The 18,779-nt window shown below is 36.1% G+C and overlaps 1 protein-coding gene across 1 annotated transcript in view; it reads right to left on the minus strand.

The window, feature by feature from the left end:
* Positions 1 to 5,486: 5,486 nt before the first annotated feature.
* LOC136880125 (melanocortin receptor 5) overlaps positions 5,487 to 18,779 on the minus strand; it is a 76,862-nt gene continuing 63,569 nt past the window's right edge. Inside the window, exon 3 of the mRNA XM_067153279.2 lies at positions 5,487 to 8,154. Coding sequence (XP_067009380.2) covers positions 7,560 to 8,154 — 595 coding nt within the window. The 3' untranslated portion in view covers positions 5,487 to 7,559. The remainder of the gene's footprint in view (positions 8,155 to 18,779) is intronic.

Here is an 18,779-nt window from a genome sequence, read left to right on the forward strand (position 1 = left end):
TTCGATGCCCGCTACCGTAAGAAATTTAAGAATGACAGGAGGGATGGTATGTGGTTAAAACGGGACATGCAGCTCACCTCAGTGAGGGGTGTTCCTGAAAATAACTGCACCCTCGGGATGAGGACACAAGTTTACTTTACTTTACCGCGCAATTTCTCCCTCAGCGGAAGTGTGTGCTGAAAGAAAAATGGAATTAAGTTATCAGAGGTTTCCCGAAAGCTATGAAAACTGACTGCCATATAATTTATTTCTCCTTCGTCAACATACGTAAAAGTGTGCTGAAGGACAGATTACGTTAGGAAATTCGTATTTCTTATCAATGGAACTTACATTTACTGCGTAATTGCAGCTCTCCCAGAGTTTTTCCGATATTGTCTCCAGCCAATTATTGTCCAATCAGCTAAGCCAACTATCTAAATATGTACTGGAGGAATTTCCTATGACAGTGTTTTCTCACTGGGAGAAATAGCCGATCAAGTCGTGATGTCTACGACGTCAACCTTTCCTCCTCAGTGACATAAAAGAAATGTGGAACCTGAACTTCTACATCTCCACCTGGCTATTAGGTCAGAAAGGGGACGTTAACTATATACTATACTATAACATGTAAATGCTAGTAACTGCAGATGTTATTCTTCAAACATCAGTTCTAGAATTATTAATTCTTATTGAGAAATGTTGCGTGATTGGGAAATAATAAATATTGCGTTGATGTAATTACCATATCGAAAAGAAAATTCTGGGAGAAGTATGAAGAATATATGTTTCCTATTTAGGATCTGGATCAATAAATATAATTGCATGTCATGTAGTTTAGAGCCTGTTCTAACAATACGAGGTTTGGGAATCTGTGCGACCTATACTTTGTCTTTTCACGATCTTCCCATTTCTTCCGTTGTTGTCTTATGAATTTCTATGCGATGTTATCACAATTCAAGTCTGTTGATTATATTATCACACGTCTCTTCATACTTGCAACTACATTGACTTATAAAATTTTATTTAAGTACTTTAGAGCAGATTTTTCCAAAGTGGCGGGGGGCGTCATACCTGAGGTGCGTGAGCCATCTGCGGCCGTGAACTAATTAGAAGAGGGGGGAAAGACCATATAGTTGGAAGAAAAATTAATAGAGAAATTAATAAATACTCATTATTGAAACTTGTAACAGATTGATATTAACACTTTTTTCGTAAGATCATTTTCTTTTCGTAGAGTTTGCAATGGTTGAAAGTGGAAAGTGACGTAAGGTGTTTTAACAATTTTCCTCCGAAAATAAAAGAGGTCATAAAGAAAAACAATGTGTTCGATCCCGTTGATATTCTGTTTTCTTGCTGGTTAAATTTGATAAATAGGAGTGTAAAGAGTCGTACCTGTGCACTTCACTTCTTCATCATCATTATCAACACAATTATTATTATCCTTCAGATAAGTATCAGACCATGTATCTGTTATGGTCTCAGTCTATCTTTCCATCGGACGCCTAATTCGTCTTTTACCAATAGGCCCATTTTGTAAGGTTTGTTTCAGTACCTTCATTCAGATCATTCTCCCACTACAGATCCTCAAAGACCAAGCTGGAAGGGCCATTTACTAAAGCACAGGTTCAATTCTTAATAGCAAATTACCGTTTTCAAAAATTGTCAAGTAAACTAATGTGAGCAGAAATAATTTATTTAGACACACGTGTATTTAAACTTTCCTTAGGACCAATACTGTATTTCACATTTGAAGCAGCATTTTGATATTAACTGCTACCATGATTATTTTTACATATCATCCTTGAAGAAACATTACCTCACATGTCACAATGTTCGTCCTACCAATTATTTTCCTTAAGACTGGTCACGCCTCCCAGCCACATACTAGATATGGAGTCCATCAGGTAATTTTTCTTCAATGACGATACAAAACCTGCATACTTCCTTCAAACTCACTCACTCACTCATTTAGAAAGTTATTTACTGCGCATGCATGTATTTTTAAATCCTCTCACTTTCTCAACATATTTCAAATATAAGACGAAAATATATGTTAATAATAGTCTTTGAGGGAGGCATGGTATTTGCAGAGACAAAAGGTGGATCAAAACTGAAGTAGATTGGAAACTGCTGGTTTACAGGAATACTATAGGGAGCAAGAAATTAAAGAAAACGTTGTGCTTTAAAATCACGGTGTTTTATTTACAAAAAATACATAATACTTCGATACTTGCGATAAATATTTGAACTCTATAAAGTAATACTATATTGTCCATATATTACAAATACTATTTCAATTTAGTATATTTAAAATAATTAATAGCAAGGGCAAGCAACGTCCAGAGGTAGATACGAATTATAAAACATCTGTTACCAAGTTAAAACTCATAAGTAGGTAATTGTTTTAATGTTTTCAAGGATCATTCAGATAAAGTAAACTAAAGATAATCTTGTCAGAGAAGACATGGAATGTATACTACCAACTCAGTATTCATCAGAGTAATGCTCCATTCACAACACAAGGATAAGACGTATGACGCACCACTGAAGATGAAGATGTATGGACCACAAATTGGGGTATCGGCGTAAGAATATGTGTCAGGTAATATGCAGAAAAATTAGGGGATACGAAAATTAAAAGGACTGGTATCACAAAATATTCTCTATTTGAGGTAGAAAGCGTACTTAATTAAAAACATTTTCAGTGATTTATTTTCAGTGTCAGGTTATATTTTTCAAATATTCTATCTGGAAAACTTCCCTCTAGCTAATCAAAAACTCTCACACTTGCGCATACGTAATGTACCTTCATTATGCAAATAATCGAGTCCTTTCAATTAGACAATATGAAATTACATTTATACATTTTAATGATAATATAATATAATATAATATAATATAATATAATATAATATAATATAATATAATATAATATAATATAATATAATATAATATAATATAATATAATATAATATAATATAATATAATATAATATAATATAATATAATAAATTCTCTCATTAGAACCTTCCAGAGAATGTTCTGATCAAACAAGAATTGCCTATTTTAACACACAGAAATCTGAAGCCTTTTGTAATGTAAACAGTTGTCTCATATGTTTAGCTGCTTAATACAAAGAAACTCGGTGAGAGCTTATTCGACAGTGCGACGTTCACTTGATTAGCCTCATGACTCGGTCACCTACATATTATTAGAATTTGCCAGAACTGTCTGCTGGGAGTATCTAAATATTACTACAGCAACACGATTAAAATTATGTTCTTATAGGAGCCTCAGATACCATCACTATTGGTTTTACTATTCTTCATAGTTTCCTGGAGGTTATATAAAAGTATTGGAATGAAACTTCCTTGGAATACAAGATAAAAACAACGATGTTTTGAAAACTAACGAAGTAAATTATGTTTCTTTGGAATAATCATTCAAGTTGAAAGTGTAACTTTGCATTACATGAACGAGATAAAATAATAATGTTATTGTTTCGACGCCCCAATAACTGTTTTTTCGGTTTTCGTGAGACGCCGAGGTGCTGGAATTTTGTCCTGCAGGAGTTCTTTTACGTGCCAGTAAATCAACCGACACGAGGCTGACGTATCTGAGCACCTCAAGTACCACCGTACTGAGCCTGGATCGAACCTTCCAACTTGGAGCCGAAAGGACAGCGCCTCAACCGACTGAGCCACTCTGCCCGGCGAACCATATGCAAGTTGTGATATAACAAAGCTTTCACATTCCATTTCAGTTTGTACTGTGTGTTATATGAAGTGGATTAGACCAATATTTAGCTAAGTTATGTAAATATAGAACACAAAAAGAAGTGCAAAACGTATTCTTTGGATTAGAAACAGTATCCTTATTGATTACGTGGATCTACCTCTAGCTGCTCTTCTCTACGAGTCCTCAGTCCCTTTGGCACCCTTATTGGTAGCGCCCCAGTTAACACATTCCAGCATGCAACACATAAGACCGAACTCGATAGCTGCAGTCACTTAAGTGCGGACAGTATCCAGTATTCGGGAGATAGTGGGTTCGAACCCCACTGTCGGCAGCTCTGAAGATGGTTTTCCATGGTTTCCCATTTTCACACCGGACAAATGCTGGGCCGCTTCTTTCCCAGTCCTAGCCCTTTCCTGTCCCATCGTCGCCATAAGACCTATCTGTATCAGTGCGACGTAAGGCCAATAGCAACAAAAAAAACACACACACAAGTTCGCGAGTAAATGTATATGAATCTTACTTTAAAATGCTTTTAGAAGAGAGATGTGTTCATTATGAATACCAGGGACCCGCCCACAATCCCTAAAAGGCACATTTACTTTTATAACCTGATGAAACATTTCCATTAGTCGACCAGCTAATAGTACTGCCACTGGCCGACATGACGTCATTCCCAGAATTCATAAATCACAGCTTCCTTTACCAACCTGCGCAGAATAAAACATAAGTAAAGGCTCTGGTAGTCGCTGCAACCAATCTTTCCAAATCCAGGCCCATCTCTGGTATGGACCACACTCACTCTCTTCGAGCATCTTTTCCTTTAGCCGTGGCGCATACTGCTCGTACGGCAAGAAAAAAAGAGAATTTAGTACATGTAACCTATCTTTGTAAATTCAGACCAATCTCTGTCCCCTAACCTGGGGACTTACATCTCCAGAACCTCTTTGCACGCAATCGCAACAACTCTGGGAGCTCTTTCGTAACAGTTGGTGACAGTTCGTAGCACATAAAGATGCTCTAATCGGTAATCCAGCGAGCTAAGCAGAAAATAAAAATAAAAGAGCATTACCCTCCGCCGAGTCTCCATGCGCAATGTGTGGAGTGTGTTAATTAGAGTTGTACGTTATTATTAAGAATCTTAATAAACGAACGTATGACAACATTAATTACACTGTTAAATAATTCTGTAGTGTAGGTGATATGAAAATAGATCAGTGTAGTGTATTACCATAATATACAATCATTCAGTTCACTGCACGTGTTCATAAGAATCATAAGAATAGTGATTTAATAATCCAAAGTGATAAGTCATTTGTCCTTCTCTAATATTGTTTCAGTCAAGCCCTTTATTTTTTCAATATTTTTTTAGTAAATAATGTATTTATGTATTAATGTAACAGTTCAGTAGAATTAATACAATTTGTCATATACAATAATGAACAGGAAATATTTTGCTAGTTGCTTTACGTCGCACCGACACAGATAGGTCTTATGGCGACGATGGGACAGGGAAGGGCTGTGAGTGGGAAGGAAGCGGCCGTGGCCTTAATTAAGGTACAGCGCAGCATTTGCCTGGTGTGAAAATGAACAGGAAATAAAACTGAAGCAAATAATACTGAAACAGACTGTAACATTCACTGCGTCTTTCGAAAATATCGTTCTCAATGGAAGTCTGTGGAGAAAACCTATAGAATGACTGTCTAAACATGTTTTGAAAACGAAGAAACTAAAATTAATTTATACTTCCAGAAAGTATTAGTTTTCTTCTATATTCTCTTATCTATTTCAGTGTTACAACTCTTTCTGTAAATCGTCCTTAGCGAACAGTTTTTTAAAATAACGACAAAATGTTACCAAGTGTATCGTTTTCGTTGTTGTGCAACTCCAACGATATCCTGAACATTTGGTGCTCTAATAACTATCGTATAACCCAATGTAACGCCGGCTGATTACTCCATTCCAGCAGTTTCTTGTAGCAGAAACATTATTTCTCCCAACGCCGCTTCATCATACTTCTGAGCCTGTTAAGATCAATATACTGTAGTTACGATCAATTTCTACGTTTCCAATTAGAATAACAACTGATAACACCTGGCCTCAAACGATGAAGACTATGCTCATTCTAAAACAAATGAACGTTAATAAATGTTAAGTATAATTATCAATTTAACATTCTCTGTATCACTAAGGTCGTATTATGTTAGAAAAAGTTGTATTAAAGCTATTTCTTATGAATGTTGGTGTTTAACAGTTGAATATAAATGTTCAAGGATTTATCGTAAACGAGACATTCTACTCTGAACACCATCAGTCTAGTGAACTGTTCTTTCACATTCTATAATATAAATAACAGAACATATGGGATAAAATTATAATTACATTCATGATTTATCATCTTATTCTTCTACTTTCATTAAAATAAATTATTCTGGGTAAATGTGTAACTGACGGTCATGTCACAAATATTCTTCTACAAAGGAAATATTTTTAAAATGTGTAACTTATAGGATCAGAAAGTTTACTAATAAAATATTTATTTACAGTATTCTGCTAACGAATAAACCACAATAAATCGGGGTCTAAGTAACAAAACGTCGTATCTCACAATGCACTTCATATCCATTGTTTTCCTTAAGACCGGTCAAATCTCCCAACCACATATGCATCCCATCAGAACAATTTTCGTTGTGTTCATTTTCCTATGCATAAGTGTACAAGAAAATGAACCTTACTGTACCGTATTGTAGGAATGCATGTCCGCAAGACGTATTTACGGACTCCTGTAGTATAATACATTTAAGATTCATTTTCCTTTACACATCAGCATAGGAAAATGAACACAATGGAAATTGTGTTATGGAATGGTTTGGAGGTGTAACCAGTCTTAATGAAAATAATGGTTAGGAGGAGCATTGTGAGATACGATGTTTTGTTTCTTAACTCCCCGAAATGAAGATCATATAAAATATAGAATAAAAATATATGAAGAATTCTGCAGTATCACTAAATTAGATTTGCATGATCTTCGCACTTTCAATAATTAATTATTCCATTTTACAAATTAATTTCTAAATATATGACCCGTTGCGTGGAAATGGGCCTAAAGTCAGAAAAATATATTTTTACAGAAGAAGCAAACGTATATTAAACATACATTGTTAATTCATTCATTCCTACTTCATGTATATAATTCATAATAAATGTACTGAATTTCTAAAACAGTCAAGTTCATCATACAATTCCTACGAAAACACGTGAAAATTATGATCTAAAAGCATAAAATATAGTTTTTCAGAACAATATGTAGAATAAACATTCATACCTACTCAATATATAATACTTAATAATTGCATAGTATTTTTAAAACTGTGATTCCAATTTTACAGTTGCTAATAAAACGAGTGAAAAACTTAATTTCATCCTAAAAAAGCACATTTTCTTAAAATTTATATTTTCTTAACGTCATAATTCAATATGGAATATATTTCAAACTGAAACACCTTCACACATCGATATTTAAAGATATTGTGCTTATTTTAGAACCCTAAAGTGCGTAAAAGACGAAAATCTCTTCTTAGATACAATTTCTTGCAACTTGTCACATATTAAGATGAGAATCAAAGAAGTATAGCTTTCACTTGAGTTTGATGTTCATCACTTTAAAAAAACAATCTCCTACATAAACCAATTCATATCTCAACTAGATAGATTAGATTTACTACAACTTTGGAAAGTAGGCGCATTCTTGGATTCTTCTGATAATCTTTTACGAGTACGACAATTATTCAATATTTGATACATGATGATATGTAATTTCTTGGAAAAGGTAGGAATCTTTCCCTTCTATAGTGGTCGCAATGTAGGTATCCTTCGATTACCATTAATAGAAGGGCTTTTAAAAATTCTCAATTTCTTGCACGTCCGTATAATTGCACACTTTACAGATGTATTCCTCCAAGCATAAATAAATGGATTGATCATATAGTTAATATTAGCGAAAGTATGAGAGAAACTGTAACACACTTCGAATACAGGAGTTGAGTAACCAGTCATGCGGATGAAGTACATGATAGTGTATGGAGACCAGCACGTCAAGTAACAACCTGTCACTAGCAACACAGTACGAGCTGACTTGCTGTTCATCAAAGGCGTGCTGCTCGGAACGGTCTCCGCTGATGAGTAGAAGGAACTGCCAGATTCTGTACTTCGACGTCTGTTGTTGATTTCTTGCGCTTCTCTGTGGATTCTATAGTGAGTCACAGCCACAACAGTTACGACCAGGCCGTGAGTGCAGATTCCCACACAGCAAACCAAAAGGAATGGTACCACATTTTCTACAGTGCAGTCCAATTGTGGTGACCAATTATTCCAATATAGCACAGGTGATGATGTGATGACTGGAAAGCACCATGCGAAAATAATCATGAACGTTGATCGTCTGAAACAGAGAGAAAGAACAAGTTTAGAATTCATTGTACGACTATTTACTTCTATCAACAGTAAGCAAAATTGTTCTCATAATCAGATATTATTTTGAGATTTCCAGGATTTTGAGCATATCCGAATAGTACAATTTTCATTTGATACCAATTCGTCGCTGTTAGGGCAAAACCTCATATCTCAAAATTTTCTTCTTATCCATTGTTTTCCAAGGGGATACGGAACGGTTAAAATGGTCAAAAATATAATTTTTATGTGTTTTATATTTTACGAATCTCTGAAGTCTGCTCTTTAAAATGATGTATAATACATTATAGTTTAACAATTAAAAGTTGCCACAATTTTAATTTAAACTTGCGCTAACAATGAAAAATCATAACTGTGGAAAGTTTTAACTGCAGTTTTCTCAGTTTCCAATTTTTTCAAATGTATGTTCCTTTTTCTAGGTGACTATTTATCACAGAGCTGTGTTATTTTCATCATTAATTTGTCTCATATTGGTTAACATTTTAACGGAGGGATTTCCTGATTTATATAAAACTATTTGAGATTTGGCTGTTTTTTAGGAAAAAATTATTCTATTTATTGACTGTTTAAAAAAATATATATCTGAGTCCCCTTAAGTCCAATTACAAACACGCTCCGTCAGTATGTCAAGTAAGGTTTGAATAAAATGTGACATAAATTTCATTTTCATAACTTTATTAGATCCTAAGAAAAGGAACAAGAATTAAACAAATTTAACATTGGTAAGATAGGCGGCTCCGTATCCCTTTAGACTGGTCACGCCTTCCAGGCACATATGGATGTGCAGTCCATCAGAACAACTTTCGTTATGTTCATTACCCTACGCTAACGTGCAAAGGAAAACGAGCATTAAGTACATTGTACTGTAGGAGTGTGTAAATAAGTCATGCAGACATACGTTCGTAGAGAGCGGTACGGTAATGTTCATTTTCCTTTACACGTAAGCATAGGAAAATGAACACAACGAATATTCTTCTGATGGACTAAATATCCATATGTGGCTGAGAGGCGTGATCAGTCTTAAGGAAAATAATGGATAGGAGGAACACTGTGAGATATGGCTATTTGCCTGTACAGCGACGAATTGATCACTCGATTTTCAAACGAGAGAATAGCATGTATATCTTAAACGTTACCGAGCGACGGATAGATGATAAAGTAAATCGTGAAACCTACAAACAGAACAACAACTTGTTTTACGTCGCACCGACACAGATATGTCTTATGGCGACGATGGGATAGAAAAGGGCTAGGAGTGGGAAGGAATCGTCCATGGCTTTAATTAAGGTACAGCCCCAGCATTTGCATGGTGTGAAAATGGGAAACCACGTAAAACCATCCTCAGGGCTACTGACAGTGGATGCAATCTCATAGCTGCGAGCCCGTAACCGCACGGCCATCTCGCTCGGTAAAAACTACAAACAAATAGAAGAACAAAAATTATTCTTACGTTATGTTAGGGACTAGGAACGTTTTGGTCATCAGTACCATGAATGTATGTGAGATTAGTGTGAAAATCTGCCTCATTTTGGTGCCTACAATAGTGTTTAAAGTGTAAAGTAATCACCAAAGTCTAGGAATTAACCAGATGTAAAGTTCCCTGTTCGGTCAGGAATAGGACCAGGGAATTTCTGAAACAGAGCGGCGACGACGCAACTCGAATCGGCTATATTGACCTTATTTATTTATTTACAATTGGCCTTACGTCGCACCGACGCAGATAGGTCTTACGGCGACGATGGGGTAGGAAATGCCTAGAAGTGGGAAGGAAGCAGCCGTGGCCTTAATTAAGGTACAGCCCCAGCATTCGCCTGGTGGGAACGTGGGAAACCACGGTAAACCATCTTCAGGGATGCCGATAGTGGAGTTCGAACCCACTACCTCCCGCATGCAAGCTCACAGCTGCGCGGCCCTAACCGCACGGCCAACTCGCCCTGTGCCCTTATTTCCTACTCATTGCTTCTGGTAATGTTGGTCATGTTTATGTTGCTCATTGCAGCTGCTTTTTCAATGATAGTTCAAGTTGAATCATTTTTCATTTTCTCTACTTTCTGACCTCGACGTGTGTAAACTGTGCCACAACCTACAATATCGTAACTTAAAATCGCTGGAGTTCGGACACGAATCGAGGGGATTCATTTATTGTGTAATAGCGTAACAAGCACAGTAAGGCCTTATCTGATATCTGCATCGGTGTGGTCACATCTACCATAGGATATCAACTTGCAAGGATTTCTCGTAGATTTTTCCGCAAGGATCTTGGGTTTGTTCCTAAGTTTTAGTCCCTGCTCCCCCAAATAATTACACACTTTGAAGGAATGAACACTTTTTCACGAATACACACACATGTGAAGCAAATGCATGAGACTACAACTAAGCTATTGACGTCTCTGTTAGTGAAGTAACAACTTACTCTGGCTAGTTAAAATACAGTTAATGGTAACAGAACTCTAGAGTTATTATTCATTAGCCAGTAGTGATAATTATATAAATAACTTTTATTTTCTCGTAGTTTCAATTACATATTCAGTATTCGTTACCTCTCCCTTTATCAAAGAATAGTTTTCAAGATTTCTTACATATCATGAGCATAAACGGATGCTGTTCGTTTCCTATTCAGGTGAACTTCCTGCTGTTAATAAATGGATATATTCTTACAACCAACATACTTTTATACTGTTCAGTGACGAGGTGCCACATTTTGTAGTGAATTGTTGTGAGCCATCTACTCCGTAAGTCCAAAATAGTGACTTTATTTACTCATTATACTCACTCCTCAGCCAAGTGGGTCCTTCCCTAGTAACCGCCATATATAACCAAGCGTAGTTCATTTGCGTTTTTAGATTTATGAGCCAAACTAAGATTTAATGAACTAATCCCAGATGTATTCCTACTTGTTACTTTAGTTCTTCTTCTCTTCAGATTTCTTCTTCGGCATTTATATTATTTCAGTGACTGAGCTGTGAGGGATGATAGTAGTGCCATTCCTTATGTATAGAGACTCCATTATGAACAGAATTTACGTTTCACTCATAGGATGACTGGTTTGTGCGTTTGAGTAGACATAGCACATCAATATGTAACAGCAGTCCAGCTCAGTGACGAAAGAAACGAGAAACTGCACCACTCCTTATTATCCTAATTCTACTCTTCATTGACGGCTAGGTGATCTGCAGCAACTAATGGTCAAGGTAATGGGGATCCAACCAGGCTTCAGGCTGGAAACTCAACAAACATGCAGGTGGAGGAATATGGAAAGACATGACGAGATATGCTTTCATAATATTTCAAAAAATAACCAGGACAATTTCAAAACAATAAAGAATTTTCAGCTTGTTCTGGTTATTTCTACGACCAATGGAGAAATACTATCACCCCAGCAACGTACATGTTAATGTCAAGTGTGTGTTTTATTAATACTAGAAATGAAGAAAATGTATACGGCATTAGCAAATTCTAAAAAAAAAAAAAAAAAAAAAAAAATGAATAGGAAAATGTTCTGATAGAATACTTTTATGAAGTGTACTGCTTTATAGGAGTGAGAGTCAGACTATAGACAAACAAAAGAAAAAATGCCTAGAAGTCACCGGGAAGTGGATTTTGAGATATATTATGCAGAAAGAGTTATGAAATGTAGAACGACAATTTTATGATTAATGAATACGAATATTAATTAGAGCACTTTCACATCGATAGAAACGCTTCAGAAAAGCTGAACTGTTTGTTTAGGCTGTATGATTGGGAATAACAAATAACCATTCTTGATGGCAAATTCCTCGGAAATGTGAAAAGAAGTAGACCATGGAAGAGATGGTGGAAAGATATTTTCGATATTATGGAACTTCTAAACTCTAAAGGTATTGGGACAGCAGCATTGAAATCCCGTTATGGTATAGGGCATTGTCTGTAGAGAGAGATGAATAGGTGTGTGTTACAATCTTCTTTACGCCGCACCGACATAGTTAGGTTTTATCGCGATGATGGGATAGGGAAGGGCTAGGACTGGGAAGGAAGTGGCCGTGGCCATAATTAAGGTATATCACCAGCATTTGCCTGGTGTGAAAATGGGAAACTAAGGAAAATTAGCTTCAAGGCTGCCGACAATGGGGTTCGAATCCACTATCTCCCGAATGCAAGCTCACAGCTGCGCGCCCCTTACCGCATGGCCGCTTCGCGCGGTAGTAGGTAAATATTCTGTAGAGAAATTTTCTCCAACAAAAGAAAAAGAGAGTCGAATGAAGAAGTTTATGAACTCCTAGAATGAATGTCCGTAAGATTGTTGTCTTCAGTTAATGAATGCTGAGAAACAGACCGAATAAATAATGGGTATTACTGTGATATTTTTATTGGGGAAAACCCACGTGGTAACATTCCCGTTTAAGAAACACTGTTTCCACCTTCGCAACCGAATCATTACTGTTTTTTTTAATCTCATTTAATAAAGATTCATCCCTCTTGTTGAACGGGTTCCATTCCAGTCATTCTTACTTACAAATCCTATGATTCTTCTAACTACTATTAGAAAATAACCTCAGAACATGTTTTAAATTTTGTGGTCAAAACTACGCGTAGTTACTAACGAAATGAAATAACTACTTAGGAGGACTATTAGTTTCTACAAAGAACGAAGTTATATAACATTTTATGTACGGCGAGTGTTTGCAAAATCAGACATGCAGAACCACATGTTTCCTTAAATTATATTATTGGTTTTACATACAAATAAACACTTCTTCTATTTTTGGAATGTCATCTTAAAAATAGGAAAGCAAGGTATTGAAATGATCCAATTAAAACACGCTTGCGAAGGCAATAACTAAACAGGTCTCCACCGTTCTCTCTTCCCATCATCAACAGCGCTCTTTATTGGAAAAAAGTAAACCCATTTGAATTTCCGTAATCATTATAATACTTGAGACTAATCGTCTGCAAATTTACTTACGTATGTTTGTAGAGTTTTCCTTTTTGTCTTTGCTTTTTGTTAAAACGGATGCATTGTTTCAGTGTCGACTTAGTTAATATAATTTGTAAGCTTTTCAGCTGTCGAAACACGAAATATAACACAAAGAACACTATGAAATACCTGTAATTGTCCACTTTTACAAATACAGCCGGAATTGATTATAACGACACCGAAGGGACCGTCAATCTACGGTCGTTATAGCTAACAGTCGCACAAACCGGTTTTTTGTTCTGTTGCTAAAAATGTCATATCTGTAAGATTTAGGTTGCACAATTACATGGTCTATTAACGGAATTAAATTAAATCTTCATAAAACGTAACTGAAAGGAGTATTTATAGAACAGTATTTATAGAATGAGACTGTGAGGAATTTCATTGGCATTCATTTGAAGAATAAGTCCACTGATCGGAATTTTATTTGTTCTTTGCTGCTTAGGCCATCTAAGTTAAGATTCTTCAATATCCTTGTGTTCAGATATTGTGGCACGCTTGATTGTTTAATAATTTTCTTCGAAAAGACTGGATATTCTCTCTAACCTTCGAAATTATAGACATAGTTCAGTATGAAACACAATTCTTTCGCGATACTGACGTTTGTTTCCCAATTTTTCTAATTGTAATATTTTGTGGGAATTTTCTACAGTATTAAACACTTCATTTTTTACTTTTCGACGGCCTTAAAGTGATAATCGCCTTGGCCATTTAACAGAGAGAGTGATTTGAAAACTAGAATAATAAGCGTTACATTGTTGTCACCAATCGCCAAATACGTAACAAACAAAAATCAACATTGGATGTTATGGCCGATATATTTCTCCGAAAATTGGATAAAAATACGTCGTTTTATGCAATATGTCGTAATAAGCGACGTCGTACTAAGCGAGTTTTTTAAATACAGTTTTTATATAGGATTTGGACGGGAGCGTGAGATTTCGTCGTTATATCCAATACGCCGTTAAAAGCGATGTCGCAATAAACTGTTTATAAAACACACTTATTTAGGTTTCTAGTTAGAGTTCTTATTACTGATTAAATATAATATGTCCCTGTGTCAAGTTTCTCTTTCACTTTGTTCTGAAATAATTCTATATTTTTCAGTATAAACGTTACATAAATGGGATATTTATCAGTAACAGCAAATTGTTACTAATGAATTCAAATTGATAATAGTTTAATCTACTGACATGGGGATCTACCACTTTAGACGACTTAAACACCAAGTGAATGTACCGAAATTTGATCTTGCAACCTCGAGCAAATGAAAAGTCCCTGCATTGTGAGCAAGATACAACGCGGTATTTCGTTTAAGAGTATGAGGGATAACCCGAGCTGCTAAAGAGGGAATTCAAGCCTTGAACAATACATAAGATGAGATTCCTATTCATGCGAGAACTCTGCCAAGTAGACTGTGTTTATGGGTTTCCTTTAGCTGTAGTAATCACTACGTACACGTATGTGTTGTTCGTTCCTTAAACTAATTTTAAGCTTTCTGCCATAGCACCTACTGCGGGAGTTAACGTAATTCTCCTGCAAACTACATCGTGCAAAGCAGTTCCAATCTCCAGTAAGCCTACATAAATATCCCACCATAGTTGAATGTCGATCAGTTTCACATTGACGTACACAGTAAGAATACATCATTGAATTAGTAAATAAATTAAATAAATATATTAATAAATGATTACGAATTATAATACCGATGTAGGAAAGCGTTTCATACTAAATTTTATGCTTACAGAAAAGAAAGGAGTTCAAAATTCCGTTAAGCCATATTATTCACAGATTTATATTAAATTATAAAGTAATTAAATACCTTTATATAATCCATGACTGTATTTGGCTAATGATTAAAAGAGAACGTCCTTAATTCGATGATACTGAAAGTTCCTAACATGTTAGTGACCGGCCGAGTTGGCCGTGCGGTTAGGGGCGCACAGCTGTGAGCTTGCATTCGGGAGATAGTGTGTTCGAACCCTAGTGTCGGCAGCCCATAAGATGGTTTTCCGTGGTTTCCCATTTTCACACTACGCAAATGCTGGTGTGGTATCATAATTAAGGCCATGTCCGCTTTCATCCCATTCCTAGCACTTTCCTATCCCATCGTCGCCATGAGACCTATCTGTATCGGTGCGACATAAAGCAAAATTGTAAAAAATGAAATCATGTCATAAATTTAGCATTTCTTTCTGAAACTCTCTCATTGCCAGTATTAGACGTTGTTCTTCTGTTCCCGGCATAGCAGGTAGCAATCCTGAGTTCTATGGCTTTTGAGGCTGTTTAAATGCGATATCGACCAAATTCAATGATAATACAAATAATAATAATAATAATAATAATAATAATAATAATAATAATAATAATAATAATAATAATAATAATAATAATAATAATAATAATAACATATATACACATCTACAGTATAACACGTTATATCTATCAGCGTTCAGTCTGCAACCATCTGTGAATTAACAATGTGCCTTCCCAACGCTTTATTTTTAACTACCTCTGTGGCCTCGTTTCGTTCTGCATCTCTTATATAATGAAAACGTTAATATAACAATCATCGCTTTGGTTTTTCCATCGTTCCCCTTACCCTCTATGGCTGAGTCGATTATTTCCTTAGGTCATCTATCCTCCTCAGTTTGTCTCACTTGACATCACCACCAAAGATGGCTTATAATAATAATAATTATTATCGCTATTATTAAGAATTATTATAATTATATTACTATTATTATTATTATTATTATCTCGATGATAATTACCGTCTTACATACCACAAACTGATATGTTATTAAATTTATAAAATTATAACATTATACGGAAGTGATGACCAGAAATATGTCCAACGCCCGTATTATTAAAGAAAAATCGGTTTCCTGGCCTCTTACACTCGGCTGTTTCAAGTAGGATGCAGTATAATGTCATGAAACCCGGATGTTACCGAACAATGAAGGAAGAATGTTCAGCCTTGGGACAAACCGTAATTTACACTGTCCGTATCCTCACCTTCGCATGTCTTGGTTCACACGAGTACGTGCCCTCATGCAATTCAGCAGTAGTAAAAAGCCCTCCTTTTACTCTCTTAGGACTATTTATTCGACTCTAAGTTCTGAGAAATTAGATGATCGTCAATGTCACTTCACTATGGAGTCCAAGAATATCGCTACCGTCGGTTTCATGTACTTATAAAAATATCGCATACAAGCATATGGCTGCTACGGCTTCACGTTCTCGTTTCAGCTGTGTACTTCTCGACATTCTTCTTCTTCTTATTCTTACTTCATCTTCCTCCTCCTCTTCTTCTTCTTCTTCTTCTTCTTTGACGTTGTTGTTCTTCTACTCCTATTTTCTTGTCGTGGTCGGAGTAAAACATAGACATGTAATAGCCTTCGAGCCATACACGTTTAAAATCCCTCGTCCATCTGAAAATTGAACCCAGGGTCCTCTGAACCGAAGGCCACTACGCAGATCATTCAGCCAAAAAGGCGAACAAAATCACTCCATACTGAGCGTAATAAATATTGATAAATGTACATGCACATGGGGTTCACTCAGCCTACACCAGGAATCTATATCAATTCATAGCGGTAAAGCATAGTGCTAACCATCCGGGGTTACGCGAAGTGGAAGCCCTTGCCTTCCACTTCACCAGGGTCATCATGGTCTGTACAGAGATGGTTTCGGTTCGTAATAATCATCTTAGCGAAAGTAATAATAATAATAATAATAATAATAATAATAATAATAATATGTTTCATTTATTTTGGCAAAGTTAGGGATGTACTCTCTTTCTTACACTTAACCAGTCTTAACCTAGAACACTTAATTATAACTACTGATGACAATAATATGATAATATTAACAATAATATCAGAAATAGTTTTAACAAAAGTAATCAACTTTAAAAAATCATATCATCTATATAATACAGATCGTACGTAGAGTACATTAAATGTATATGATAATGAGTACTATAACTAAAGAGAATAGAAAATATATACATTTCTACAGTACACCGTAATATCGCCTGCAATTGAGAGGTGAAGAGAAGGATTGGTGAGTAGAAGAAGAAGAAGAAGAAGAAGAAGAAGAAGAAGAAGAAGATGGTTATGATGATGATGATGATGATGATAATGATGAAGGAAAATAAGAAGATCTGTGAAAGGAAGAGGGAAATATTGACGAAGAGGCGGTAGGAGGAGGTGTTTTCAGGTACTGCGAGTGATTCAACAAGAATTTTTTTTAGTTTAAAAGGGAAAGTGAATTTGAATTTACTGACAGAGTGTAGCGTTCCGTATAATTTTCTACACACAGATATAGTTTGGGCAGACCAGGACAGATGTTCGTCAAATATTATACTAAGATTCCTTACATTTTTGGCTATAGGCCTACTGTATGGGGGTCCCACTTGTGGACAACTGTGGTAACGCTGTTCAATTGAGTTTGGAAAATAATTTAGGTTAACCAATATTATTGCCTGGGGTTTTGATGGGTTTAATTTTAATCTGTATTATATCTATGCTCATCAAGTCTTCACACAGGTGAAATGTTTCTGAATTAGAGGTTTTCGGGTTTGCTGTGTATATATATCTGTAAGTCATCTGCGTATAAGTGGTATTTACAGTGTTTTAATCCAGAAGCTATGCCATTTATATACAAGGAGAAAAATAGGGGGCCCAGTACAGATCCTTGACGTATTCCTACGTCAACCGTACACCAATCTCAATATTCATTGTTATTATTAAGTACACACTGCCGGCGACCGGTGAGATGGGCTGCACTAGCGGAGAAAGTTATACTATTTAATTTGGATATAAGTATGTCTCTGTCAACAATGTCGAAAACTTTACTTAAGTCCAATAACGCTAAGAACTGTCGGTTGTTTGTTGTCCATAGCATGCTTAATGTCACCAGTCATATGTGTTAATGCACTGCAAGTACTGTGTCTCGGTCTAAAGCCGGACTGGTGGATATCTAGGAGAATGTGTTGAGTAAGATAGTTGGTAGTCTGCTTGTGAACTATGAATTCTAAAGCTTTTGACAATATGCATAAGATGCTAATCGGCCGATAGTCACCGACGTCCTTTGCCAGTCTCATTTTCGGAAGCGGGCGAACTATGGCCATTTTCCATATTTCCGAATAAGTCCCCTGTTGCAGTGAACAATTAAAGATATTCACCAATGAATAAATGATGTGGCGGAGAATTTTCATGAGCATTTCGTGGCTTATTTTCGTTGAAAGCACGTGACGTGAGTGCGTGTAGGATGTCTACGTGCAGATATGCGTATATCCCGCTATGTCGATCTGCTACCCAATGGGTTTCTTGAACTCTTCCGAAACCTGAAGAGAGCATTCACCTGAACTATTTTTGGCAACGTCCACGTGTCTCATCTTTTGTAGCATCAAAGTGATATTGATGCGATCTGCCACAGACAGCGTGTACCGAGGCATTTTAGTGTACAGTACATGGAAGCGAGGCACACTGACAAACTTGCTTGGGCGTCACCACAGTTCTAGTGTACAGGATTTATTTAGCAGTCGCGAATACCCCTTGGTGTGATGAAGGCTAGGTTGCCATATTTATCCATAAATGAAACAAATATTAGACAATAGTGAGTAAACTACAAGT

The sequence above is a fragment of the Anabrus simplex genome, chromosome 1 (genome assembly GCF_040414725.1).
Source record: "Anabrus simplex isolate iqAnaSimp1 chromosome 1, ASM4041472v1, whole genome shotgun sequence".
Lineage (NCBI taxonomy): Eukaryota > Metazoa > Arthropoda > Insecta > Orthoptera > Tettigoniidae > Anabrus > Anabrus simplex.